This window comes from Canis aureus, chromosome 36 (genome assembly GCF_053574225.1).
Source record: "Canis aureus isolate CA01 chromosome 36, VMU_Caureus_v.1.0, whole genome shotgun sequence".
NCBI lineage: Eukaryota > Metazoa > Chordata > Mammalia > Carnivora > Canidae > Canis > Canis aureus.
Window position 1 is genome coordinate 11,546,213 of NC_135646.1, and position 24,705 is coordinate 11,570,917.

General features: G+C 33.2%; 1 protein-coding gene across 8 annotated transcripts in view; it reads left to right on the forward strand.

Annotated features, from left to right (window-relative positions):
* The window catches only part of ERBB4 (erb-b2 receptor tyrosine kinase 4), a 1,106,505-nt gene that overhangs the window by 719,618 nt on the left and 362,182 nt on the right, over positions 1-24,705 (forward strand). For all 8 annotated transcript variants that reach the window (XM_077885345.1, XM_077885343.1, XM_077885348.1 and 5 more), the window contains one exon: positions 19,465-19,599. In XM_077885345.1, coding sequence (XP_077741471.1) covers positions 19,465-19,599 — 135 coding nt within the window. The remainder of the gene's footprint in view (positions 1-19,464; positions 19,600-24,705) is intronic.

Below are 24,705 nucleotides of genomic sequence, written 5' to 3' on the forward strand. Positions count from 1 at the left end.
TCAGCTGTATTATATTATTTTTAAAAGATATTTAAATTTATTCTAGAGAAAGAGAGCATAAGTAGAGGGGGGTCAGAAGGAGAGGGAAAGAAAGAATCTCAAGCAGGCCCTCCACTGAGGACAGTGCCCAATATGGGGCTCAATCTCATGACCCTGAGATCATGACCTGAGCTGAAATGAAGAGTCTGTGGCTCAACCATCTGAGAACTATTCAGTTCTCATTATATTTATTATATTATATATTATATAATATTATAATATATTTATTATATTATAATTATATTAATTTTATGTCAGGTATACCTCAATTTAAAAAGAAATTATATATTCACATGGTTAAAAGCAACAACCTCCTGCATTACCTAATGTCTAGTTCACTTCTTCTGATAGTTATCAATGTATGTCTTGAATATTATTTTTCTTGTTTCATCAATCTTAGACATTACTAATCGAGCAGACTATGTCATCGACCTTGACAATTTTGTTTAACTGTAAAAGATACTATATCTTTTTGTCTAAGAGTTGAAAATCAATATAGAGTATCCATGTTATTTTATTTTTTTCCAAGTTATTTTAATTTTTGAAAGATCATTTGTGGCAGAGACAAAAAAAAATACTGTAATTGTATTTATTATTTTGTGCAGTTTTTTGTTTGTCCTGATGTTTTTGCTTGGCTTCTGTGTCCTTGTACAATTCGTTTTTATTATAGTCTGTTACCAAATACTTGATAATATAATGCATTTTATCAGTCCCCTTTCTCTCTAAAGATCAGTCTCCTTGAACCTTCAATTTTATTTCATCAGTCTGTGTTAGATCTCTAGGTCTGCCTTGTCCTGGTACTTTACTTTCTATATCATATGTCTTCTACTCTGTTGCTTTCTCCCTTATTATCTTGAAGAATATCTTCATGTACGTTTCCCTCCCTCCAAAAAATGAGAAGAAGGGATAATAGAAAAGATGAAGGATAAATTTACTAGGTCTTCTTACAGGATTTATTTTTTTTTCCCAAAGATTTTACCCCAAATGATCTGGATATTAACAATATGTATTGTTGAAGTCACCATTACTTTCTGGCTTATGGTTTATTTGATGTTGGTTTAACCATTAAAAAAATCTTGATCTTTAATGTTGTAAAGATTATATTTCGGTTTTGAAAAGATAACGCTGATGGGCTGTGATAAATTAATTGGTTAGTGACAAGAGAGTGAACAAGGAGACACAGTGCAGCTCTCTAGCCAAGAGTTTGGAGAAGGGGCCACCCATCTCTTGAAAGACCAAGGACAGATTAGTATAAATAATAAATGTTGGCAAAGTATTTTAAATAAATATTTCTCTCCTTACTTTATATTTGTCTATCCCCATAGTCTCAATTTTCTTTCTCTGGCCTTAAGCACTCTGTTTTCTCCATTAAACTCTTCCTGAAACTATTGTTAACCTCAGGTATTTCATTAGACAGATTTTTGTTCTCCTCCTTTGTTCTCTGTTCTCTGTACAGAGAAACTTTTCTCTGAAGTCAGACATGGGAGGAAAATATATATGTTTAAAGATTACAGATCTATGGCAGATAGAGGTTGAGCAGAATCCTATTGAAATAACTTTACTTTCTGCTCAGAGGTAGAGAGAGCATTCACTATTAGAGATGAAGAGTTGAGGCGGAACCAAATCCCTTCAAAATGGACATGGGAGGCAGGCTACAACATTAAAACAAAACAAAACACGAAAATATAGACCTAGGGGAAAGGATCCAAATCTCCTAAAATTCCTGTGTCCTAAGTATAGAGAAGAAATCAGTGTGTGGTTCTTAGAAGTCTTCAGGTAACCCTGGCATTTTGGGGGAGCAGAAGTAAAAACAGTGAGCAGCTAAAACTTTGCCTGCAGCTTGCTCCTGGCTGAAATCATCCTACTGGTCTAATGTCAGTTCTTGAGATTTCTTTCTTTTGAAACTGATTAATTGATTGGCTTCTTTGGAAATTTTTTGGCCTGTTGATTTCAGTGGTAGTAGGATCTTTCTTCTCAAATAAAAAGGGAATATTATATGGAAATCGATAATCAATATTTTTTATCAGAATCTCATTCAGAATTATGAAATATATAGGTCGAAACTTTTCTTTCCTCCTTTCCACCTCTCCAAGGATCAAGTATGTATCCCCACCTTACTGATTCAGGACCAACAAAGTCTGGGATTATATTCTTGACTATAATTTTTTTTTCTATTTTTTCCCCCTTTATCTAAATTATAATTTAACTTTCCAGGATCCTTTAGTCTTTAATTTTATTTGTGCTGTTAAATTAATGCGATAAACAAGTCCTTGCTAATCTATTTTCCCCTTCCAGATGACATAAAAGCCTTCAAATGTGATTTTTAAATTTCAGTGGTGGGAGTGTGATGTCCTGTGGTGATATTTCAGCAGCACACATTCTAACTCATAATACAGCCACAGGTTTATTCCACCTCCATGACAACAAATGGGGATCAATAAAAATGAAGAGGAGGAATAGAATTCATTGCATTCTAGACTTCCATTCTTCACATAACTACAGGGACTTTTGCACTTTTCTTTCTTTTTTCGTGAGTTATAGAACTGCCTCGCCTTCCCTTTCCATTCTCTGTTAGAAGGTAGAGGAACTGATAAGACGTGATCAATGAGATCCTATCTCAACATGGTTATTGATGTAAATCCTGGGTAATTATTGTGGAATCCCTGGATTTATTAATTAACTAGATGCAGTAAATTGCTGGTCATAGATCATAGCTGACCGACAGCTTTGCTTTGCATAGAGAATGTTTAAAAAGTGGGGCACTACCAAACAAATTCTGGATTTGGGCCCCTAAGAACAAAACTGAGCTCTGGCAACCCTGGAGTCACATTGTCTCTTGATAACACTCCTCTGAAGCTGGCAGTCACTGCTTCTTTTAGCTATAAAAGTGCTCCCCAGTTTGCCATGCTTCCAACCCATTCTATGTTCCTGAAACCTCCCTCACCTTAAGCTTTTAAGGCCAACCCCTAGGAGATCTTTGAATTTAAGTCAGCATTTTGTTCTTGTCAATTAGCACATTTAAAAGAGGAGGCTTTGTAGAATCCATTATTGTCTAGACTGTTTAGCAATATAAGCTATATAAATAAAAGTATAAGAAGTTTTTGATCTTTGTTTTTGACAATATTTTTGCCCACTTATTTCTGAGAAATAGTCTTTTTTTAATCTATTCAATGACTAATGATATATTTTGAATTGACTTCTCCCTACTTCTGAAAAGAAATGTTGGTTTACATAAAAAATTTAACGTTTTACATTTTTCTATTATTAATATGCATTTGCCACCTGTCAGCTGAATAGATCCAAAATTGCCTGTTAACGAAGTTGAGTGAATAAATGGATAAAATGTATAAATAAGTGAACTTCTCCACTTTAGAATATCTACATTGTGTGGAAGGATTTTCCTTGAAAATATGCCAACTTTTTTTTTTTTTTTTAACTTTTGGATCACATCTTATTATCCTAGCTGTAATTAGAAATCTTGTGAAATTAAGAACCATTAAATTCAATGAGTTTTCAGCATCGGAAATTTGCCCAGAGGCACCCAGCCGATGGGTCTGCCCAGGATTGGGTTTTCATAGAGTTCTCCCTCCTTTCCTCCTATTGATTCTAAAAGGGAGCGTCTTTTCTACTTAGCTAATTAATTACACCTGCCAACAAGCAGATGGTTCTGCAGGCTTTGAAGCATGGAAATAGCTAGGTGCATATCAGCTAGCTTAAACTTCCTTCAGTTGCAATTTAGATTATAACTCTTGAAGCTGCAAAGAAAATAAAGAATAAAGTATTACATAATTATAAAAGATACAATATTTTTAAATATTTTTTATTTTAAAAATGTACCTTAAGGTATAAATTATCACTTTAAAAAAAATTTCAATACAAACACAGTTTTAAAATAATTATGTTATCATCTAGTTTAGAATAATACTTGCCAGATGTTATCATCTAATTGTTCTGAGCTCTGAAGTAAAATGAGACTACAGGAACAGGACCACTAAGAAAATTGTTAAAAACAGTTCTCAAAATATTACAGTTTTTTAGTAAATACTCCTTTTGTGTTGTTGTTTAGTGATAAGAAAAGATGTATATGGTGAAAGTAGAACTGTGGGCACTGAGTGGTAACCCTACCAACATCTCCACTTATATTTCACATTTTTATGGTGGTCTGGTTAGTCTTTACTTTTTTTCCACTTGCATCTCAAGCCAGGTAGCTTTAAATAGAGATTATCACTGGAGCTTAATTTTCTATGTAAAATTCTTTCAAATATGAAATAGCTCTGTAAACACATCCTACAAAAGTAAATTAGGCATAGAATATGAATGCATACAAGATTATCTATGAAATATTCTCTTTAGTGAGGTCGTATTAAATTATCTAGTTTAAATCTTTTTGAATTCTCAATTAAATATTTAGTTTCATACAATTTATAAAAATATTGTCTCTCATTCTAGCTTTACATTTGAGAAAATTTTAGTTAAAGGGTTTATACTTTGAAAGATAATTAAGTAATTAAATTTGAACATATCCTTTTGTTAGAGGTAGAATAAAAGTTCTTCCATGTAGGGGTGCCTCAGTTGAGCGTGTGACTCCTGATTTTAGCTCAGGTCATGATCTCAGGGTCCTGGGATTGAGCTCTAAAGCACAATATCTGCTTGAGATTCTCTCCTTCTCCCTCTCTTTCTGCCACTTCCCCCAACTCACTGGCTTTCTCTCTCTAAAACAAATAAATCTTAAAAAAACCTCTTTCAATAACAATATTTTATGTTCTTGTTTTCTTGACACATTTATAATATTAATGTAAATGCAATTGATATAATATCCCAAACTCCCAAGTAAAATCACCTTTCTCCTTTTCCACTATTTTTTCTTTTCAACTGTTTTAAATAAAAGTCATCTGATAAATCTAAAGATGGATAAATTTAATTATTTCAAATAAAAAAGGATTATTTTTAAAATTTATGCCTTAAGAAGATACTTCAATCTTCTTGTACTATTGAGTGGTATACAATGTAATTCAATTAAGTTTACCTGCAGAGCAGTTATTGTGATAAAGGTACACTAACCATATGTTTCAATTTTGAATTCCTTACCTTTCTACCATATGAGCCTTAGTTCATTTGCCTTTAAAATTATCAGGATATTAAGGTTAATGTTAAAATAAACTTTCGTTGATCTGACTTCTCTAATATGAATGTTTTGTTTTTTTGATCTCTTTGTATTGATTGTTCAACAACAATAGGAAAAAAACATTATAAAGACATTGCAGATTTGGTTAAGAGAACCAAATGCCCTACACATTTAAACTATACATTTTCATATTTTCAGAAATGCAGTTGCAAAGCACATAGAGGCAGATTCTACTCAGGCTATGATTTGGGATAAGGTAATAAAAAATCATTGTGCCCTATTCATTAAAGCACAGCTTCCAAGGACTAAGCATAGATAAAGTCCCCATAGTACTTGAAAATAATTAAGTTGCCTTCTTTTCTTTTCTTTAATTTAGTTTTTTTTTTTTTTTTTTTTTACTGAATTGAAGGGCTTTTCCTTAAGTAGGTTGAATTCATGAAGTTTTATTATGCTGCTTTTTCCCCTGTGTCTACTTTTGACAGAGGCAAAAGGAATGTACCTCCTATGATGAGGTTGGGATATAATCCAAACATCTAACAGAGCCAAGAATTTTTTTTTCAGTGCACAATTTTTCATGTAGAAAAGATACCCTAAAAGCATAATTTTACCTTTCAACTCAATAAAATATTTTCAAAAAGGACTTCAGGGAAATTATTCCGAGTTCTTAATTATACTTAGAAGTAGATTATATAATTTAGAGTTGTACCTCATCTCTATTTAAACTTTTTTTTTTTCCTTTAAACTTCTCAACTTTTCCTTTTATTATAAAAGGATAAAAAGTTTAAGAGTGGGATCTCAATTCAGCAGTTAATGAGTTGGAATCATAGTTCTCCAGAACTCTTACCAGTTATTTACCTCTCTAAACTTCAGTTTTCTCATCTGTAGAGTAAGACTAGTCATAATTACCTCATAGGACTTCTGTAAGGATTAAGAGAAATACTGCATTTTAAAGATGTTCAAATAATGGCAGCATTTACCAAAAGGCACTGGAGTGAGGTGGTTAACCATGGGCTCTGGAGCCTGCTACACAAGCATTTGAATCCTGGCTTGACCCCTATGTATGAGGCATTTGGCACCTTGCTTAATCATTCTGTGTCTTACTTGTCATTCCACTGGGGTGCAGGAAATCCACCCAGAAAAAAGAAAACCCTGAATTTAAGGATGTTATATAATTTTATGGATAATATACTATTAAAAGGGCATTTGAAACTCGTGTAAGTTGAAAATAATTTTTTAATGAAATAAATATTTTAAAAACCAAATGCAAATCTATGTATTCTAATTTTGCCTAATAATCTTTCCCCAGCTTTAGCTCTCTCAGAAGTGTATTTATAAGAGGGAGCAGAAAAGATTGTTAAGCAGGATAGAAAACGTTTGCTTACCAGAGAAGTTTTCTTATTTTCCTAATAATAATAATAATAATAATAATAATAATAATAATAATATACCAATTGAACATTTGTTCTATAACAAATACTGTGGTGAGCATTTACATCTATGAACTGTTTTTCTCCTTACAGTTACCCTGAGAGAGAGGTATGATTAATATCTCTTTCATATTGTTAATATCTATTTTATAGATAAAGGACTGAGGCTTGGGGAGAATAAGTGATGTGACTGAAGCTGCAAGGATTATCTGTGGTGGAGTCACAGTTACCCAGTTTCACTCCATAGCTGGTGCAGAATTTATATCCCATTAGTCTTCTCTTCTTGAATGTTGGCACCTGGAGTTGACTGACTCATCTGATGTTGTTAGACGTATTGGCACTTGAGTCATTTCTTCACATCCAGCCTCAAAAAGCAGGCAAATACCTGAAATAATTTTTAAATCATGTTTATTGACCTGGAAAAGTGGAGGCATTCTAAAATAAGAGTGCATCTTAATTTAGAAGACATGATAATAAGGTTACAGAAACGTACCAGGACATAATAGATCCTGTTTTCTTATGACATAGAATGTCATGATATGAAAATAAATTTTACAATGGGGAAGAATGAAAGTGGCAATTCTGGGAGCCATAGAATATAATGATTCAGAGCTCCTGGATGGCTCAGTCTGTTAAGCGTCTTCCTTTGGCCCAGGTCATGATCCCAGGTTCCTGGAAAGGAGCCCCACATCGGGCTCCCTGCTCAGCAAGGTGCCTGCTTCTCTCTGTCCCTCTGCTGCTCCCCCTGCTTGTGCTTGCTCTCTCTTTATCTGTCAAATAAATAAATATTTTTTAAATATATAATGATTCATTAGAAATGGCAAATACTTTCTGAAGAAATTTTAATAAGTTTTTTCTTCAGATATTTTAAATAGCTTTAATTCTTAAAATCTCTGAGCAAATGCAGTATTTGATTACATCTTGTCTTTATTCAGGAGTAATAGCCTTCCTTTTCTTATATTAACCAGCAGTATTATTATAGTAATGCTTGTTACACATCTAATTTTTATTATGCATTTTATTGATTTTATTTTAAAAACTTAATAAATTTAAACAAAAGTGTGGAGCAGTCCCACCTCCCAGCTCAACTCTGAGCTCCAGAGATGTGTTTAATAGTGCTCTGTTTCCTAATTAATTCATCCTGCTGCAGTAAAAATGCCAGACTCTTGAAATGCAAGAGGAGAGCTCAGCCTACTTGTCCCGGTCTTTTGGAATTTACCCTTATTTTTTTGATGCACAGTGGCAGGTAATGGTAAATGATCGAAAGGTCACCTGGAAATTCCCAGTGGGGACATTGGGACCTGTGAACTATGCAGCCTCCTGAACTGAACAGAGGAAAATCTAACAGCTCTAAATGTTCTCACAGAACGTAGTTACAGATATGACAAGAAATGACTCAAAGGGTTAACTCAGATATCCAGGATTACTGTGTGGGAGAAATTGTAGTTACAGCATTTATGCTCTTGTTTTCAAGAACAATTCTGCTTCATGAAATACAGATATCTCCATTTTGTATTAACCAAATCTGGAAGTACATGTAATAATATGTTTTGCTCAATATACCTACCTATAAAATCGTATGCTATGTACCAGCCTTATCAAGATTTCATGTGAATCCCATAAGTTTTCATTTGGTCTTCTTGCCTCCCAAAGAGCCATGCTTCAACCAATGTACACATGTTTTTAAATGCTTAGGATAAAGGAGGCTCCTGGATTACATTAATAACAATTCGAAATAGCTACCATTTTTTGAGTGCCTGGTATGTACCAGGTGCTTTATATACATAATTGCAATACTCAATGTAAATCAGCAAACTTAATATTATTGTTCCTATTTTAGAGATAGTAGAAAAGAAACTTTACTTCCTCTGAAATACAGGTAAAAATAGCAAAGTCGTCCTTAAAATATTAACTAATTATAAATAAATCCATATAATGGAAGAGTAGACCATAAAAACAAATTATTAGTGCAGGCAACAGCATAAATTAATCTCAAAACATTGTTTTGAATAAAAGAATACAAGAAAAATACCTACTGTATGATTCCACTTGTATACACTTAATACAAAGGCAAAACTAATATAAAGTGATAGGTGTCAGAATAGTGGCTTTTAGGGATCCCTGGGTGGCGCAGCGGTTTAGCACCTGCCTTTGGCCCAGGGCGCGATCCTGGAGACCCGGGATCAAGGCCCATGTCAGGCTCCCGGTGCATGGAGCCTGCTTCTCCCTCTGCCTGTGTCTCTGCCTCTCTCTCTCTCTCTCTCTCTCTGTGACTATCGTAAATTAAAAAAAAAAAAAAAAAATAGTGGCTTTTCAGGACTCGATTGAGAAGGAGTAAGGAGAAATTTCTGGAGTGATAAATTTTCTGTGTGTTTATCTGAGTGGTGGTTTCATGGATATAGATACACAAACACTGTAAGCATAAATATGTAAAAAACAGTTTAAGATTTGATAAATGTAAAATGTATGTATGTATGTAGTATGCAGTAATGAATACTATTTTTGAAATGTAAACTAACTTGGGCAGCCCGGGTGGCTCAGCGGTTAGCGTCTGCCTTCAGCCCAGGGCGTGATCCTGGAGACCCAGCATTGAGTCCCCTGTCGGGCTCCCGGCATGGAGCCTGCTTCTCCCTCTGCCTGTGTCTCTGTTTCCTTCTCTCTCTGTGCCTCTCATAAGTAAATAAATAAAATCTTAAAAAAAAAAAGAAATGTACACTAACTTAAAACTTTATTCAAACTAATGTAACTCCAAAGCTATTTCTCTATTTTGCCATAGTATTTATTGCTTCAGATTGTAAAGCCAATGCTTTATAAAATAGTGATACTCCTATTCAATCTTTTATTGCTAATTTTCTCCAGATTAAAACTCTATTTAAAAAAATCGACTTAACTTGGACCTAATTGTGGGTTTTTAAAGTATAATAGTACCAGATTCTGTGCATTCTTATTATATAACTTATTTACTTTCTTATTTTATTACTTTTAATATCACTATAACAAATAGACATTTTCTCAAGGACATTCAGACCCCCAAAACTATGTATTTGTTATTTTTAAGATTGTTATATAGCCTTTTAAAAATTGTGATGTTTGAAATAATATAATTATTTTAAAAGATTAAGTCATTCTTCTTTCTCTTGCTTTATCTTTTATTTGCAAGCCTTAGCTTGCCAGCAACAAACATATATAGTAATATTATTTATTATTACTGTCATCAGGACAAATCATACTTTTCTGAAATACTCTAAAGAAGTAGTGAGGAAATCACACATTGTGAGAAGAGTTATTAAAACTATATAAACTAATATTGTAGGTGAGATATTTGAAAGTGACCTTGCAGTATATCTCAGGCTTATTGTATTAAAGCCTATAAATAAACGAGACAAATCATTTCTGGGTACTAATATGACTTTTCCCCTTATTGGTAATGAAAATGTTGAACTCTACTGATTTGTTCTACTGAAGCTATTACATTTTCTGGAAACTTAGAGCAGTTGTTTAAGAGGATTGTTGTCTGTAATGAGGGCTCTCTAGTAGGTAGAGGAATAAAAATATCTGATCTTTATGTAAGGAGTGTTCTATTTTAATAATAAAAAATTATTAATTTTTCATTTTTTCTCTTTATATGCCTTTAACCATGTTCATTTTATCAGAGAAATATTCATTTGTGCATTTTGCATCCATCGTTCAGAACTCATACTTTGCTCTTTGTTTATATAATCGTTGATAAATTTTAAATATATTTTCCAATATATTTTAAAGTATTATTTTCAAAACATTGAATCAGATTCCCCCACACAAAAAAAGTTAGGAGGGTAACATCAGGTACATTAATTTACTGAGGCGTTTACTAATAACCTCAAATAGAGATCAAATTTTCCACAGTGTTTTGTGTTTCACACATTGGAAGACCCTTCCTCAAGTAAACAATATGCCTCTTGCCTATGAAAACCATATTTAAAAATAATATTTAAGAGACTAAACATTATTAATCATTGGGGAAGTACAAATTACAGTGATACAGTATCATACCAATGAGAATATCTGCCATAAAATAAGAAAAGAAAAAGGAATAAGGGTTGACAAGGCTGAGAAGCAAGTAGATTGCTCACATACTGCTGATGGGAATATAAATTGGTAAAAAGCACTTTGAAAAACGAATCATCACTATGGTCCAGCAATTTCATTTCTAGGTATGTATGCAATATAAATGTGTACATATACTTACCAAAAGTCATAGTCTAGGATGTTAATATGAGCATTATTTGTAATAGCCCGAATGTGGAAGGTACTCAAATGCCCATTAGTGTAGCATGGACAAATAAAATATTCAATACCATATAGCAATGAAGATGAACAATGTGGATGAATTTTATAAACATAGTGTCAAGCAAAAGGGAGCCAGAAAAGAAAGAATGTGTATGATATCATTCCATTTATTTAAAATACAAAAATAGCTAAAAGTGATTTTGTTCAAACTCAGGATAAAGGTTCCTTGAAGGAGTGATGTGAAGAAGAAAGCTTAAGTAAAGCTTCTGTGATGACGGGATGTTCTATTTCTTGATCTGGGTACTGGCTACCTAAGTGTGTTCAGTTTGTAAAACTGCATTGCATATGATATATATATATATATATATATATATTATGCTTCAGTGAAAAAGCTAAAAAAAACTGTATTTGTTGAAGTCACAAGATTTATGTTTTGTAAGTATCCAGAAGATTAAAGAGGTTTCTTTTGAATTAGTATGGTTGTCTACCAATATCCATTACCACTGACTAGCTTTTCAGTAGCATATGAAGTTGAGCTAATCATGTGACCACCCATGAATACCAACAACTAGGCACAAGGAAAGTAGCAAATCAGTCTTTGTTTATTGGCTGTTTGCACGGACCTTTGTTAAGAGACAACATACTTTCCTTCGTCATTTGCACGGAAGTTACCAGGTAGAAATTCCTCTTGCTTTAAAGATGGTGCAGCAACAAGATGAAATGAAGTCCGGGCCCCTGATGACTGTGGATTTTCCATAATAGCTTTGAATCACCAAGCCAGACTTCTATAATTAATTAATTAATTAATTAATTGATAATTTCTATCTTCTTTAGAATATTATCTAATCTAATACTAAGTAATGTAAAGTTTATATATGAATACGTAGAAAATAGCATAAATCTTGTTTATACCAATGAGTAAACAACTCTTTAAGTAATTACTAAGTATAAAGTGTAGTATAATCGACAACTGTGTGACCAATACTGTGAGTACAATATTTCTATTAGAGAGTTGAGCAAACTGAGCTTCATAAAGGTCTACAAGGTCACACAGCTTACAAGCAGAAAACTAGATTTTGAACTTAGTTTTACCCAGTTACCTAGGTTCAGCACTATTGCCTTTGCACTCAAAGCCTCAAGAGTGGTAGATCAATCCATCATCTATCTACCCACTCATATAGTACCATATGCTACTATAACATATGTCTATCTTATTTAACCAGCTTCTTACTTATATAGTATATGTATCTATCTTCCTATAGTATAGAATTTATTATGACTTTAGTGTGCAAGATGAATTTGTGGGGAGGGTGAGCTAAAAGCTAAAAGTTGAATCTGGTATGAGATGACGGAACCTGAATTAAGGGATAGCACTGGGTGTAAAAAGAATGGAATAAATTAAGAGACATTGTGAGAAATTTTATTTAGGATATCAGACTGATTATATATAGAAGTGAATGAATTAATAGTAAATCTCAAGTTTGGAGTCTACTTGACTTTATAGCATGTTATTCTGCTGTTAACTGAAATAAGGAAACACGGAGTAAAAGTTTGGGAGAAATTAATAGGGGTAAATATTAAACATATTGACAAGTATACAGAATTCTGCAATGAGGATAGAGAACAATTTGAAAAGAAAACTCAGTATTCATAATTCAAAGACAGTTACAAGACAAAATCTATTTTTAAAATCTTCCAGAGAATATCAATGAGTTTAAATGGATTACTACTTCCCTAATAGAGAGGAAGAATTAATATATCAAGATTGCACTAATTTTATTCAATATTTTATGTGATTTATAATGTGAATATTAGTACCTGAGGAGGAAATATGATTTACATACCCTATCAGTTCAGCAACTAATAACTTTCTTACAGATGTCAGTCATGTACTCATGATGTTGTTATTGTCATTATAATTATCAAAAACATTTGAATTTCTACTAGGTACTTGACATTTTTTTGACACTCGGGTCACAGAAAGATGTATGTTGTGGCTCTTATCTTCTAGAGACCTATAATAGGGGAGATAAGTACACAAAAGGATAAAGAAGGTAGGGTAGTATTTGCTCTGTCAGGTGTGTAGTTCAGACAATCACCCTTATGGGAGTTAGAGGCAGTTAACCTCTAAAAACTAGATGGTTGTAGTAGACTTCTCAGAGTTAAGACTCAAGATGAAACATAATGAAAGCTAAGAACTGTACACTGGAACATTGTGGAATGCATTACTGAGCTCTATTCAATTGAAATCAAGATATTTTTGCTACTATTTTCTATTTTAAGCTGATTTCCAGCCAGTGAATCTAATCATTTCTTCTTGAAATTGCCTACTTGGATCAAAAAACTGCCCACTGTTACTTCATAGCATTCATTCAGTATCTACATCCATGAGCTTTTGACTCTAATCATTGAGCTGAAATACAGAAGGTTACATCACTCATTTACATTATCACCCTCTCCTCACTCCCAATACAAATGTGACATTTCAATTTTGCACACTTCAACTCTCCTTAAATCATCTGTATAAAAACTTCAAAGCTTGATTGATGATGAATGAGCCATTGTCTCCTCAAGCACCCGGTTCTCATTAGCCTTTAGAGTCGCAGCTTATTAATAATGAACCTTGAGGGCTGACCCAGTGGGGTAGCAGCAATTCATTGTGCTCCCGGCTGAAAGGTCTGGGTTTGGGAAAGATATAGGAATCTCTGGACCAAGTCCATTCCAGGAATGATGTATTAAGTATCACAGGTAGATGATGTGAGCTATATTACTTTTGTATCATTATCTGCCAACAGACTTCTGTGGCTTAAGGTGATGACAGTAAGAAAGATGTATTGCTTTATGTCTGGAAAATCCAGTGACTGCATGCTGTAGCTTCATCTTGAAAATGGGCTTTAGCTACCTTGGATTCTAACTTCTTGATTGTGACCTTTGGCTTGGATAGGCAATATAAGTCTGATATCTGGATTATTCAGACATTACTACAGTAGTTAGACTGTAGTAATCTTTATTTAGTTATATTATTAACTAATCTTTATTTAGTTATATTATTATTTTAACTCTAAGGTTGACCTGTAGATGTGCCCAATGCAAAACAACACATTTAGATATATTAAGCAGGGATTGAGGTTAAATATTTCATTCTTGTTTATTTTCTTGTATTATCTTTGGTAGCTTTGTGAGTAGGATGTTTACTGTTTGTTTACTCTTGATACCAATTATATAGACCATAGTGGAATATGGCTAACTGCATTTAAAATTATAATCTTTATTTTGTAAAAAAAATAAAAAAGGAAAAAGGAAAGAAAGACATTCAATCTGATTTATGAAATAGTTACAAATTGTATATGGGGTCAAAGCAATTTTGTCAACTTACTTAAACAATGTAAGGAGGTCATATTAATCTGTATTTTCAGCAGGGATGCTATATCTCAATTAGGCTATTTCATTCCAGGTAAGGGGGAAAAAGCCATGATTCAGTATTTTATCACATTTTCTTTTGAGAGAATGTATTTGCAAAATGTCAATGATTCTCTTAATGGTCACTCATCCCCCAATTCACTATAATAACTAGCATTTGAAAAGAAATGAAGAGTGCAAAAGAACTTATTTAAATAACACAAACATTTCCTTCTTCATTAGACTCATGCAAATGGGAAATCAAGAGAAGAAATGGTCAAATGGACAATTTTTGTGGATTGGAAGGCTAAGACACAAGTACTTTATGTCCTCTTTAAAATGCCATATTGACACTTTATACCTTTCTAGAAAATAATTTAAGGAGCAATATGAGGTAGATTTACAATTCAATATAAAAACATGCTCTTAAACCTTGTGTGACATATGCTAAATAATTTGCATGAGGAAGTTTGATGTTTGTCCAGGATAGCTCAAAATCATCATTATTTACTTGATATGTAATAATTGAATTTGATGTACAAGATAGGTTTAGGGATACCAATGAAAATGTCTAAATGTGACTTATAAATACCCAACACACTGCTTGCAGTAATTTTGTACACTATCAATTATAAGCATTCTATGTAATAAAAGCTATTTATCTTTCAGCTTATAAAAACTCTACCTCAAAATTAATTTTTAAATTTTTTCCTATACTCAAGATATATGTATTTATTGATCTACTCAAATATGTTTTTCTATAATCAAGCTATTATATTTGACTTCATGTGCAAATATTTATTATGTATCTGGCTTCTGCCTTACATAACTGGAGATATAGTTTTAACTAAAACAAAAATGACCTCTGACATAGTTCAATGTACAACCAGTTCAGATAACCTATAAAGTGTTTAAGGAAAAAGATAACTTTCATTTTTACTTTGATTTGATCAGAATATAATTTAAAATTAAGAGCTATAACAGAAGTTAATTGATCAATGTTGGTGGCAAATTCCATGTTACTTTTGTGTTTTAAGTTTGATTTAACAAATATTTGTTGATTGCTTCAAGTTTGATAGATACAGAACTGAAAAATAGTCCTTGCCTTCATAGAGTTTAATATTTCAGTTATAAATTGTGCTGTGTATGTTAAATTCAACATATGGGAGAGTAGTGTGGATTACAATTTACTTACTCAACATACAAAAAGATTCATAATTTTTTACTTGACTTGCATGCATTAGTCTAGTAGGAAGTGTTTGATACACAAATCTGTTTAAGTGTTTGGAGACTTTTTAAATAATTAAATACTTTTTTTCATAGAATATCATACTTCATATGTCTTACTATATTTAAATGTGACATTTATTAAAAAGATGTAGTTCTGTTTTATGAACTTACTGGAAATATTTTTATATAATATAAAATTCATAGTATTTTTTCTTTATTTTAGATTTTATTTATTTATTCATGAGATACATACACAGAGAGAGAGAGAGTCAGAGACACAGGCAGAGGAGTAGCAGGCTCTGAGCAGGGAGCCCAATGTGGGACTCGATCCCAGGACTCCAAGCTCTGGGCCAAAGGCAGGCACCAAACAGCTGAGCCACCCAGGGTTCTCCATAGCAGTTTTTTTTTTTTTTCTACCAATTATTACAATAACCAAGACTCTATTTGTGTTTCTCTTAATTTTCTCTGATATATTTCCTACAGTGGAAGTGAAATATAATGGACGGGACTACCCTAAGATCATTTACTTATTATATAAGTCTTTTCAGTCTTTTCACTTTTCCAGGCTTTGTGCATCTTTATTCGAATGTCATTTACATTTGTGTTCATTTTCTATATTACTTAGAATTAGAAATCATTTTTTTGTGATGGTTTGAAAATTTAATTATTAATCACTTTATTTCATTCTCATGGAAGGGAAGCTCTGTTGGTGTAACACAGATGGTACCCTCCAATAAGTCTTTGATAGAATTTGTGACAACACTGCTGTTCTTGGTTGTTGACAAAGATAGATCTAAAGTATGACTAGACATTTTCCTGGTATCTTCTTGGATAAATATCTTACCAAACATTTCTCTTTTTCTAATCCTTGTTCTTCTTTCTTTTTTTATTTATTTTTTTCTTGTTCTTCTTTCTAAACTAAAAATGCAGCTACTACTTTATAGTCAAAAACATTAGAGATCCCTTTTGTCCAGTAAATAATCTGTGTCTGTAACAACTTTCTTACAGGTTGGTATATTTCCCTAGACTTTTCTTAGTTCAGAAATAAATCTAAATATTTCAACACAAAAGCATATTAAATTAATGTTTAGTTATTTGTATAGGGGCATCTGGGTGGCTCAGGTAGGCATCCAACTCTTGGTTTCTATTTAGATCATGATCTTAGGATCCTGAGATTAAGTCCCACGTTGCTCTGCACTGGGCATGGAGCCTGTTTAGAATTTTCTCTCTCTCTCTCTCTGCCTCCCTCTGCCTCCCTAACCACCCCCCACCCCCTGCTGTGCACTCTCTCTCAAAAAAAAAAAATTTGCATAAAGTTATGAAATCAATATGAACTATACTAATGAATAAATACAATATTAACATTCCCTGAACTATATTTAAGTAACCAAACTGATCAAAAAAAAATTTAAGATAAAGTATACATTAAAACTCTCCTATAAATGTCAATAAAATGCATTTTCTGATTGTAGTGTTTTGACATTCACCAACACAATACAGCCTAAGCCAAACATAAGGGAAAAGACTATTTTCAGGAAAAATACACACATGCATAAATAGACAAAATGTGCTTTATAAATCCATCATTAAGTTTATAAATCTTCCTGACCAGAATTGCTAGCAGATGCTGGGTTTTGAATTTAGGGTGTTATCCAAACTGATCATGATTGTAGTCTTAGTTTGAAATTTTAACATTTAAGATTATATTTGAATTATTACTGTCTCTTTTCTAAATCCTTTTCCAAGTATAAACCAAGCTCTTGAACAGAATATTTCTGAGAAACAAATGTCAACATTGGTAGTAGATTAATATTGTTGAAGGGATTTGATGAGATTATTAATCAGTATAATATAATCTGATTCCATTTGAATATTTTTAGATAGGAAGTGGAGATGGATACTGTGTTCTTTCAACATGAACTATTTGAATTATTATGTGAATCCTGAAAAATACACTCTTTCTACAATATTTGAGCTGTTATATTTTCCCTTAACATTTTTTTTTAAAGTAGAGCTTTTCCAAATGTAGACTGAAAAATAACCTTCATTTCCTGGATAGCAGTCAAAATCTCCTTTCTTGCCACCTAATGAAGAATTATTCCTAGAGCAGAAGAGCATCACCTAATGTCTCATGAGAAAGCTATTAGTATCAGATCGTCACATTTCATAGATAGAAACTTTGATGCCAAACATTAATGTAGAAATCCATTTTCACAATCTTTCTTACGTCTTATACCTCCCTTCTGCTTTGATGAAGATTGCATGGTTAGGTCATGAAAAATAATGAACTAGGTTTTAGAAATAGAAAGATGATCTAATTCTTTTTTGTTTCTTTTTTTTTTTTTCTCCCTGAGAAAATGTAACCAATAGTTTGTGAAAGGATTGATGGTGAGAACAGGAGTGATTTTAAATGTGCTCTGCGATGTTAAAATTTATCTGATGTATTTTATACATACAATGCAATAAGGCATTTGAGATGTGCCCACCTATGTCACTTCCACGAATACTCCTCTTATGGTCCCTTTCATTCTTTTATCTCCCTCCTTGGTTTAAAGTGACTCTTAAAAGTTGAGCTTGAGACACTACACAAGAAAGAGATATTTTTTTCAAGGCCACCATGGGAAATAGAATAGTTGCCTTCCCATTATTCATGTTCTTCCTCTTCCTCACTAACAATCCTGCTTGTTTAGGTTTTGTCCAAATAGCAGTATGTCCACTTAGCTTCTCTTGTAGTAGGAATGCTCGTGGGATATCATTTTGGCCAATAAAATGCAGAAATAATTCTTGGGGAGAACATCTCTTCCCAAATAGAAAGTCAGAGTCTCAGTAGGAGGATGTCTCTTGCTTGCTCTTCTGTTTTCATCTTTCCTTGAATTCAGACAGATGTTTTTAGATATATCAACTTTCTTGTGCCTGAAATGAATAAAATCAACGCAAAACAGATGTGGGTACTGTGGACACCACTACCTCCTGTGGTTTTCTTATATGAGAAAAATCATCCCCTATCTATATAAATTATTGTTAACTATTTTTTGTTACTTGTAACAATGTTTTATGGACTGAAATATAATTTCTCTTGTTTTTGCATTGGATAGAAGGGAAAATGTGGTAGTTATTAAGCAGGAAGATACTATGTGTATTTCTAACCAATTTCTGCAAGTAGAAAGAATAGTATTTTCAAAACCAGTATTTTCAGAGGGAATATCTACTTTTTTTTTTTTTCTGGATAATTTAAAGCAATCTGAAAGAATTTACATGTAAGATTAGCCATTGTTCAGGGGAAACAAGTTAGCTGATCAAGGTCAATGTGGAATAAAGAATCAAGTAAAAAATGGCTTTGGTGCATTTTATCCCATGGTCCTGCCACTGTTCCATTGAACCATAAGGTTTTTATTATGTCTTGCTTAGTGTTGTTCTTAAAGAATCATTGACAATTCTATTGACTCCATTTGAGTGGATCAAAGAACATTTTTTTTGTAATTGCAACATTAATTTTAGCTTTCATTTTGTTTTAATTCCTATTGACTTCAGTCAATGTTACGTTGACAAAGAATTTTTCTTAAGAGAGATAAACAAATTAAATGTACCAATAAAAGGAAATTGGTTAAATAAATATCATGTAATTTATACTCTGGCATAGCATAGTCTCATTAGAAATAATGTAGAATAATATTAATTACAATTAAATAGACACATCTATACCAAAATGTGAAGAGTGTTTTTCTGAGTATTTATATTATGTATTATATTATGTATTATATTATGAATGGTTGTTTTCCTTTGTATTTTTCAATCTTTTCCAATTTCTGCAATCAATTTATATGACTCAGTAACTGATATTTTAAAAAATGTCGTGGCTATTAACAATGTAACTCCAATGTAACAATGAAAATAGTTTAGGAATAAATCATTTTTACTGACTACCTTTTCATCAACAAAAAAAATGACAAGAAATCTCTGTTTGTTTTAATACAGAAATCCTTAATGGTGGAGTATATGTAGACCAGAACAAATTTCTCTGTTACACAGACACAATTCATTGGCAAGATATTGTTCGGAATCCATGGCCTTCCAACTTGACTCTGGTATCAACAAATGGTAGCTCAGGATGTGAGTAACATTATCTTTTTTAATGTCTCAAAATGTTCTTCTACTTCTTGTGAATACAAACAGCTTAAGTTTATCATTGTATTAATAATATTTTGAATTTTGATGCATCCATTGAAATATTTTGGTTATATATAACAATAATCTTTTACTTCTGATTAACTCTCTTTTGGAAATGATAGCTTTCCTTTTATAAGTTCTCATTTTCTTAACTGATTTCTTTTGCTAAATATTAAATATTTTACTATTTTTCTAATGTCTAAGCATTACAATATCTGAATGTTTAAACATGTGCCCATTGTCCATAAACTTAAAGCTGGTATCTAACTACTGCTTCAATTCTCTGACCCATGTACCACTGAGAAAAATGTGATAGGACAAAAATAAACCATCTTATTCCCTATAATATTTTAAATTAAAACAAACAAACAAACTGGTTAACCTTTTAAAATTCCTAAGCCTCCATTTGCCCCTGAAGCCTTCATGGTAATACTTTATACCATTCCAAACACTATACATAGAGAATTACAGATTTCATAGGAGAGATATGTTACATTCTGGCTCTAGTCATTAGCCTAATAAACTACCAATTTCCCATTCTTAAAGTGTATTGTTTCGATCACAGAGGATTTATCAGGTTCAGTGTTTAATATGATTAAATGATAAGCAAGTAATATTTGAACTATATCATTAAAATCTTAGAAAATTATTCTGCCTGGAATCTGTTTCATTTTCATAAAGCAGGCTATGTGGTCCTCACATTTATAACTACTGCCATTTGTATGAGAACAGAATCCTTATCAAATATTAACCTGGGTTTTATATTTCTCGTCTATTATTATGTATTTCCCGCCTGAAATCATAACTATCTTCACACAGTTCAATAATTATTTGCAATAGTACTGATTGTGTTATGACACTTTTGTAGAAATCAAACTCCAAGGGACAATTATTAAATTTCATGATGGTCCTAATAATATAATGGGGAAATATGAATATGTTTGATCCAAACTGACAGCTGTGTTTTTAATAAATGGCTAAATTTTTTTAAAGTAGAGTAACATAATTTTCTTGTCACCTTTGAGCAGAAATTTGTATGAGATTTCGTCTTTATAGCATTCAAGTTGCCTACCTTGTAAAATTACATCTTAATAAAAAATTGAATCTGTTCACACTAACAAGACAAATGATGTGCTTCAGAAATGGCTCCCATTTTCAGTCTGCCCATATTATGGTACATTTTATATTTGGATGGGGGGAGGCAAAGCATAATGATTGCATAAGAGGAAAGGCCTACTGACTTAGCTTATTAGAGCAACCAGCCTATAATGCATGAATGAGACCAGGCAAGAATGAAGCCCAAAACAGAAGCCAAAGGGAAGCCTTACAGGATGTGGAACAGGAAAAGTCTGGGGGGGCGGTCACTGAACTTTCACAGATGGCATCTGTTTGTGCTATTTGTGGACAATTTGGGATGGTTTTGCCTATAATTAGGCAACTGTAGCCACATTTGTTTTGCATGCAAATAATTGCAGGTGCACAAATTATAAATGCAGAGTAGAGGCATAACAAATGCCTTTACAAATTAACCACCAATTGCTTATTGAAGTTTTATTCTTTACATACTAGTTCTTTTTCCTGACACATTAAATATACTGTATGACACTATAGCTAAAAATAATGAATTGGCTGGTCTTTGAATATTGGTTTCCCCCTGATTGAATTTTTTCTTCAACTTCTCCCCATGGGTGAAGACAGGTGTTTTCATGGTTTTAAGTGGGCTCCATATCTAGCATGAAGCCTGACACAGGGCCCGAACTCATGACCCTGAGATCAGTACCTGAGCTGAGATCAAGAGTTAGACCCTTAATCAACTAAGCCACCCAGACACCCCTCCTTTCATGTTTTTTTTTTTTTTTTTAAGATTTTATTTACTTATTCAAGAAAGACACAGAGAGAGAGGCAGAGACACAAGCAGAGGGAGAAGCAGGCTCCTTGCAGGGAGCCCGATGTGGGACTCGATCCTGGGTCTCCAGGATCATACCCTGGTCCAAAGGCAGACACTTAACTGCTGAGCCACCCAGGCATCCCTCCTTTCATGGTTTTACATGCAACTTCTACACTGAAGACTCCCAGAACTATATATCACCAGTCACCCAAATTGAAAATCTGGTGGTCATCATATACTTCACCTTCTCCTTGGTTCATGGCATTTATTTAATCATTAAATCATACTGAATTTGCCTTTTTCTTGATTTTACATATTTCTTATTGCCATAGCTCTAGTTCAAGGCTCCATCCATTGTCTGAGTTACTCAAAACAATCTCTGAATTCTTAATTTTTGAGGCCACACTGTTCAGTCTGATGAAACCAAGAGCTTCCTTCTTATAATATTTTTTAAATGAATAAAAGGAAAAAAATAAATGTTTTATCATAAATGTATAAAAATCAATAAATTAATAAAGTAAATTGTAAAGGATCACAAGGAAAATAAATTATACTGAAATGCACTTATTAGTATATTTAAAAATAATTATGCTATATGGTCATATGCTTCTTTATTAATGTGTTAAATTAAAAAATCTAATCATAGGATTAATAGATAATGTAGTTTTGTAGCAGTGATACACCTAAATATTATTTTTTTAAAAGATTTTTTGTTTATTTATTTTCGGGAGTAGCAGGGAGAGAGCATGAAATAGGAGGAGGTAGAGAGGGAGAAACAGACTATCCACTGAGCAGGGAGCCCAATGTGGGACTTAATGCCAGGATCCTGGGATCATAACGTAAGCTGAAGGCAGATGGTTAGCCAATGGAGCCACCCAGGTGCCCCCTAAATATTATTTTAAAAAGGACAGTCATTGAGGTGCCTGGGTGGCTCAGTGGATGAACATCTGCCTTTGGCTCAGGCCGTGATCCTGGAGTCCCAGGATCAAGTCCCACATTGGGCTCCCTGCATGGAGCATGCTTCTCCCTCTGCCTATGTCTCTGCCTCTCTGTGTGTGTGTCTTTCATGAATAAATAAGTAAAATATTTTTTAACAATTTAAAAAATAAAATAAGATAAAAAGGACAATCACTTTAATAAATGGTATGGGGAAAATTGGATTTTCACATGTACAAGGTTGAACTTAGGCTTTAACCTTACACTAAATGTAAGAAATTAACTCATAATAGATTAAAGACCTAAACACAAAACCATAAACTATAAAACTCCTAGAAGAAAACATGGAGGAAAAGCTTCATGACATTGGATTTGGCAGTAATTCTTAGAGCTGCCCCCAAAAGCAAAGACAACAAAAGCAAAAATAGAAAAACAAGGCTACCTCAAACTTAAAAACTTTGGTGCATCAAAGGACATGATCAGCAAGCAAAGTGAAAAGGCAACTTACAGAATGGGAGAAAAATTTACAAATCATATATCTCAGAAGGGGTTAATATTTAGACTATATAAAGAATTTTTACAACTCAGCAACAAAAAACTTGATTCAGAAGTGGAGTTGGATTTCAAATGGCATTTCTCGAAAGATGATATACAAATGGCCAACAACCATATGAAGACACTCAGCATTGCTTTGATTTGAAATCCAAATCCAAGCCATGAGATATCACCTTACAACCATTAGAATGACTGTTATCAAAATAATAGAGAATGACAAGTGTTGTTGAAGATATGAAGAATTTGAAACCTCTGTGCACTGTTGGTGGGATTTTAAAGTTGTAAAATAGCTATGGAAAATAGTACAGTGGTTCCTCAAAAGTTAATAATAGAACTACCATATAATCCACAACTCCACTTCGTGTCATGTATCCAAAAGAACTGAAAGCAGAATCACAAAGCATTATTTGCACACCTATGTTTATAGTAAGTAGCATTATTTATAATAACCAAGAAGGAGAAGCATCCCAAATGTCCATTGATGAAGGAATGCATGAACAAAAATGTAGTGTGTGTGTGTGTGTGTGTGTGTGTGTGTGTGTGTGTGTATACGTTATTCAGCCTTAAAAAAGGAAGGAAATTACGACATATGTACAGCATGGATGAACTTTGGTGACATTTTACTAAGCAAAGTAATACAGTCACAAAAAGACTGTATGTCTAACTTATATGAGGTATCTAGAGCATTTAGGTATCTAGAGTGACCAAATTCATAGAATCTGAAAGAAGAATGGTAGTTACCAGGGGCTGGGAGTGTTGGGAAATGAGGAATTTCTGTTTAATGAGTATAGAGTTTCAGTTTTGCAAGATGAAAAAGTTTTGTAGATCTATTCCATAACAATGTAAAAATACTTAACACTACTGAGCTATACACTTAAAAATGGTTAGGACAGGGGATGCCTGGGTGGCTCAGTTAGTTAAACATCTAACTTTTGCTTTCAGCTCAGTTCGGGATCTCATGGATCCTGCGATTGAGCCTCGAGTGGGGCTCCCTGTTCAGTGGGGACTCTGCTTGAAGATTCTCTCCCTCTGCTCCTCTCCCCACTCATACACACACTCTATCTCTCCCTAAAACAAATAAGTAAATGCGTCTTTATTTTTTTTTTAAGTAAATGCGTCTTTAAAAAAAAGGTTATGACATTAGATTTTATGTTGTGCATTTTTACTGCAAAAAGGAAGGAAGAAAGGAAGGAAGGAGGGAACGAAGGGAAGGAGAGGGAGAGGGAAAGAGGAAGGGGAAGGGAGGAGACAGGATGGGAGGAAAGAAAGAGAAAGAAAGAGAGAAATCTGTAAAAACCAGAATGCAGTATGAATACATCTATAGTTTCTATTCATCAGTGTGGCCGGTACCACTTCTATTCATAATTGTTGAAAATCATATATTTAAGAAGAGGTTAATGTGGATAATAATGTAACAATTCCTCATTCAAGGACCTCCTGAATTATATCCATAATCCCTTTAGGGGCCCCTGGCCTTCTGGTTAAGAGCCCCCTGTTTAACTACTCTTCTTGCCTCCAATCCAGCTGACAAAGTGCCACCAAGAGCCCTATTTAATGGATATCCAGCTATGACCCTGTCTAAAAACCATGTCATGACACCTGACTGATGTAGGGTCAGTTCTTAACAAAACCAAAGTCCTAGAGTTCTTAGAAGATTCCTGCTTATTTCT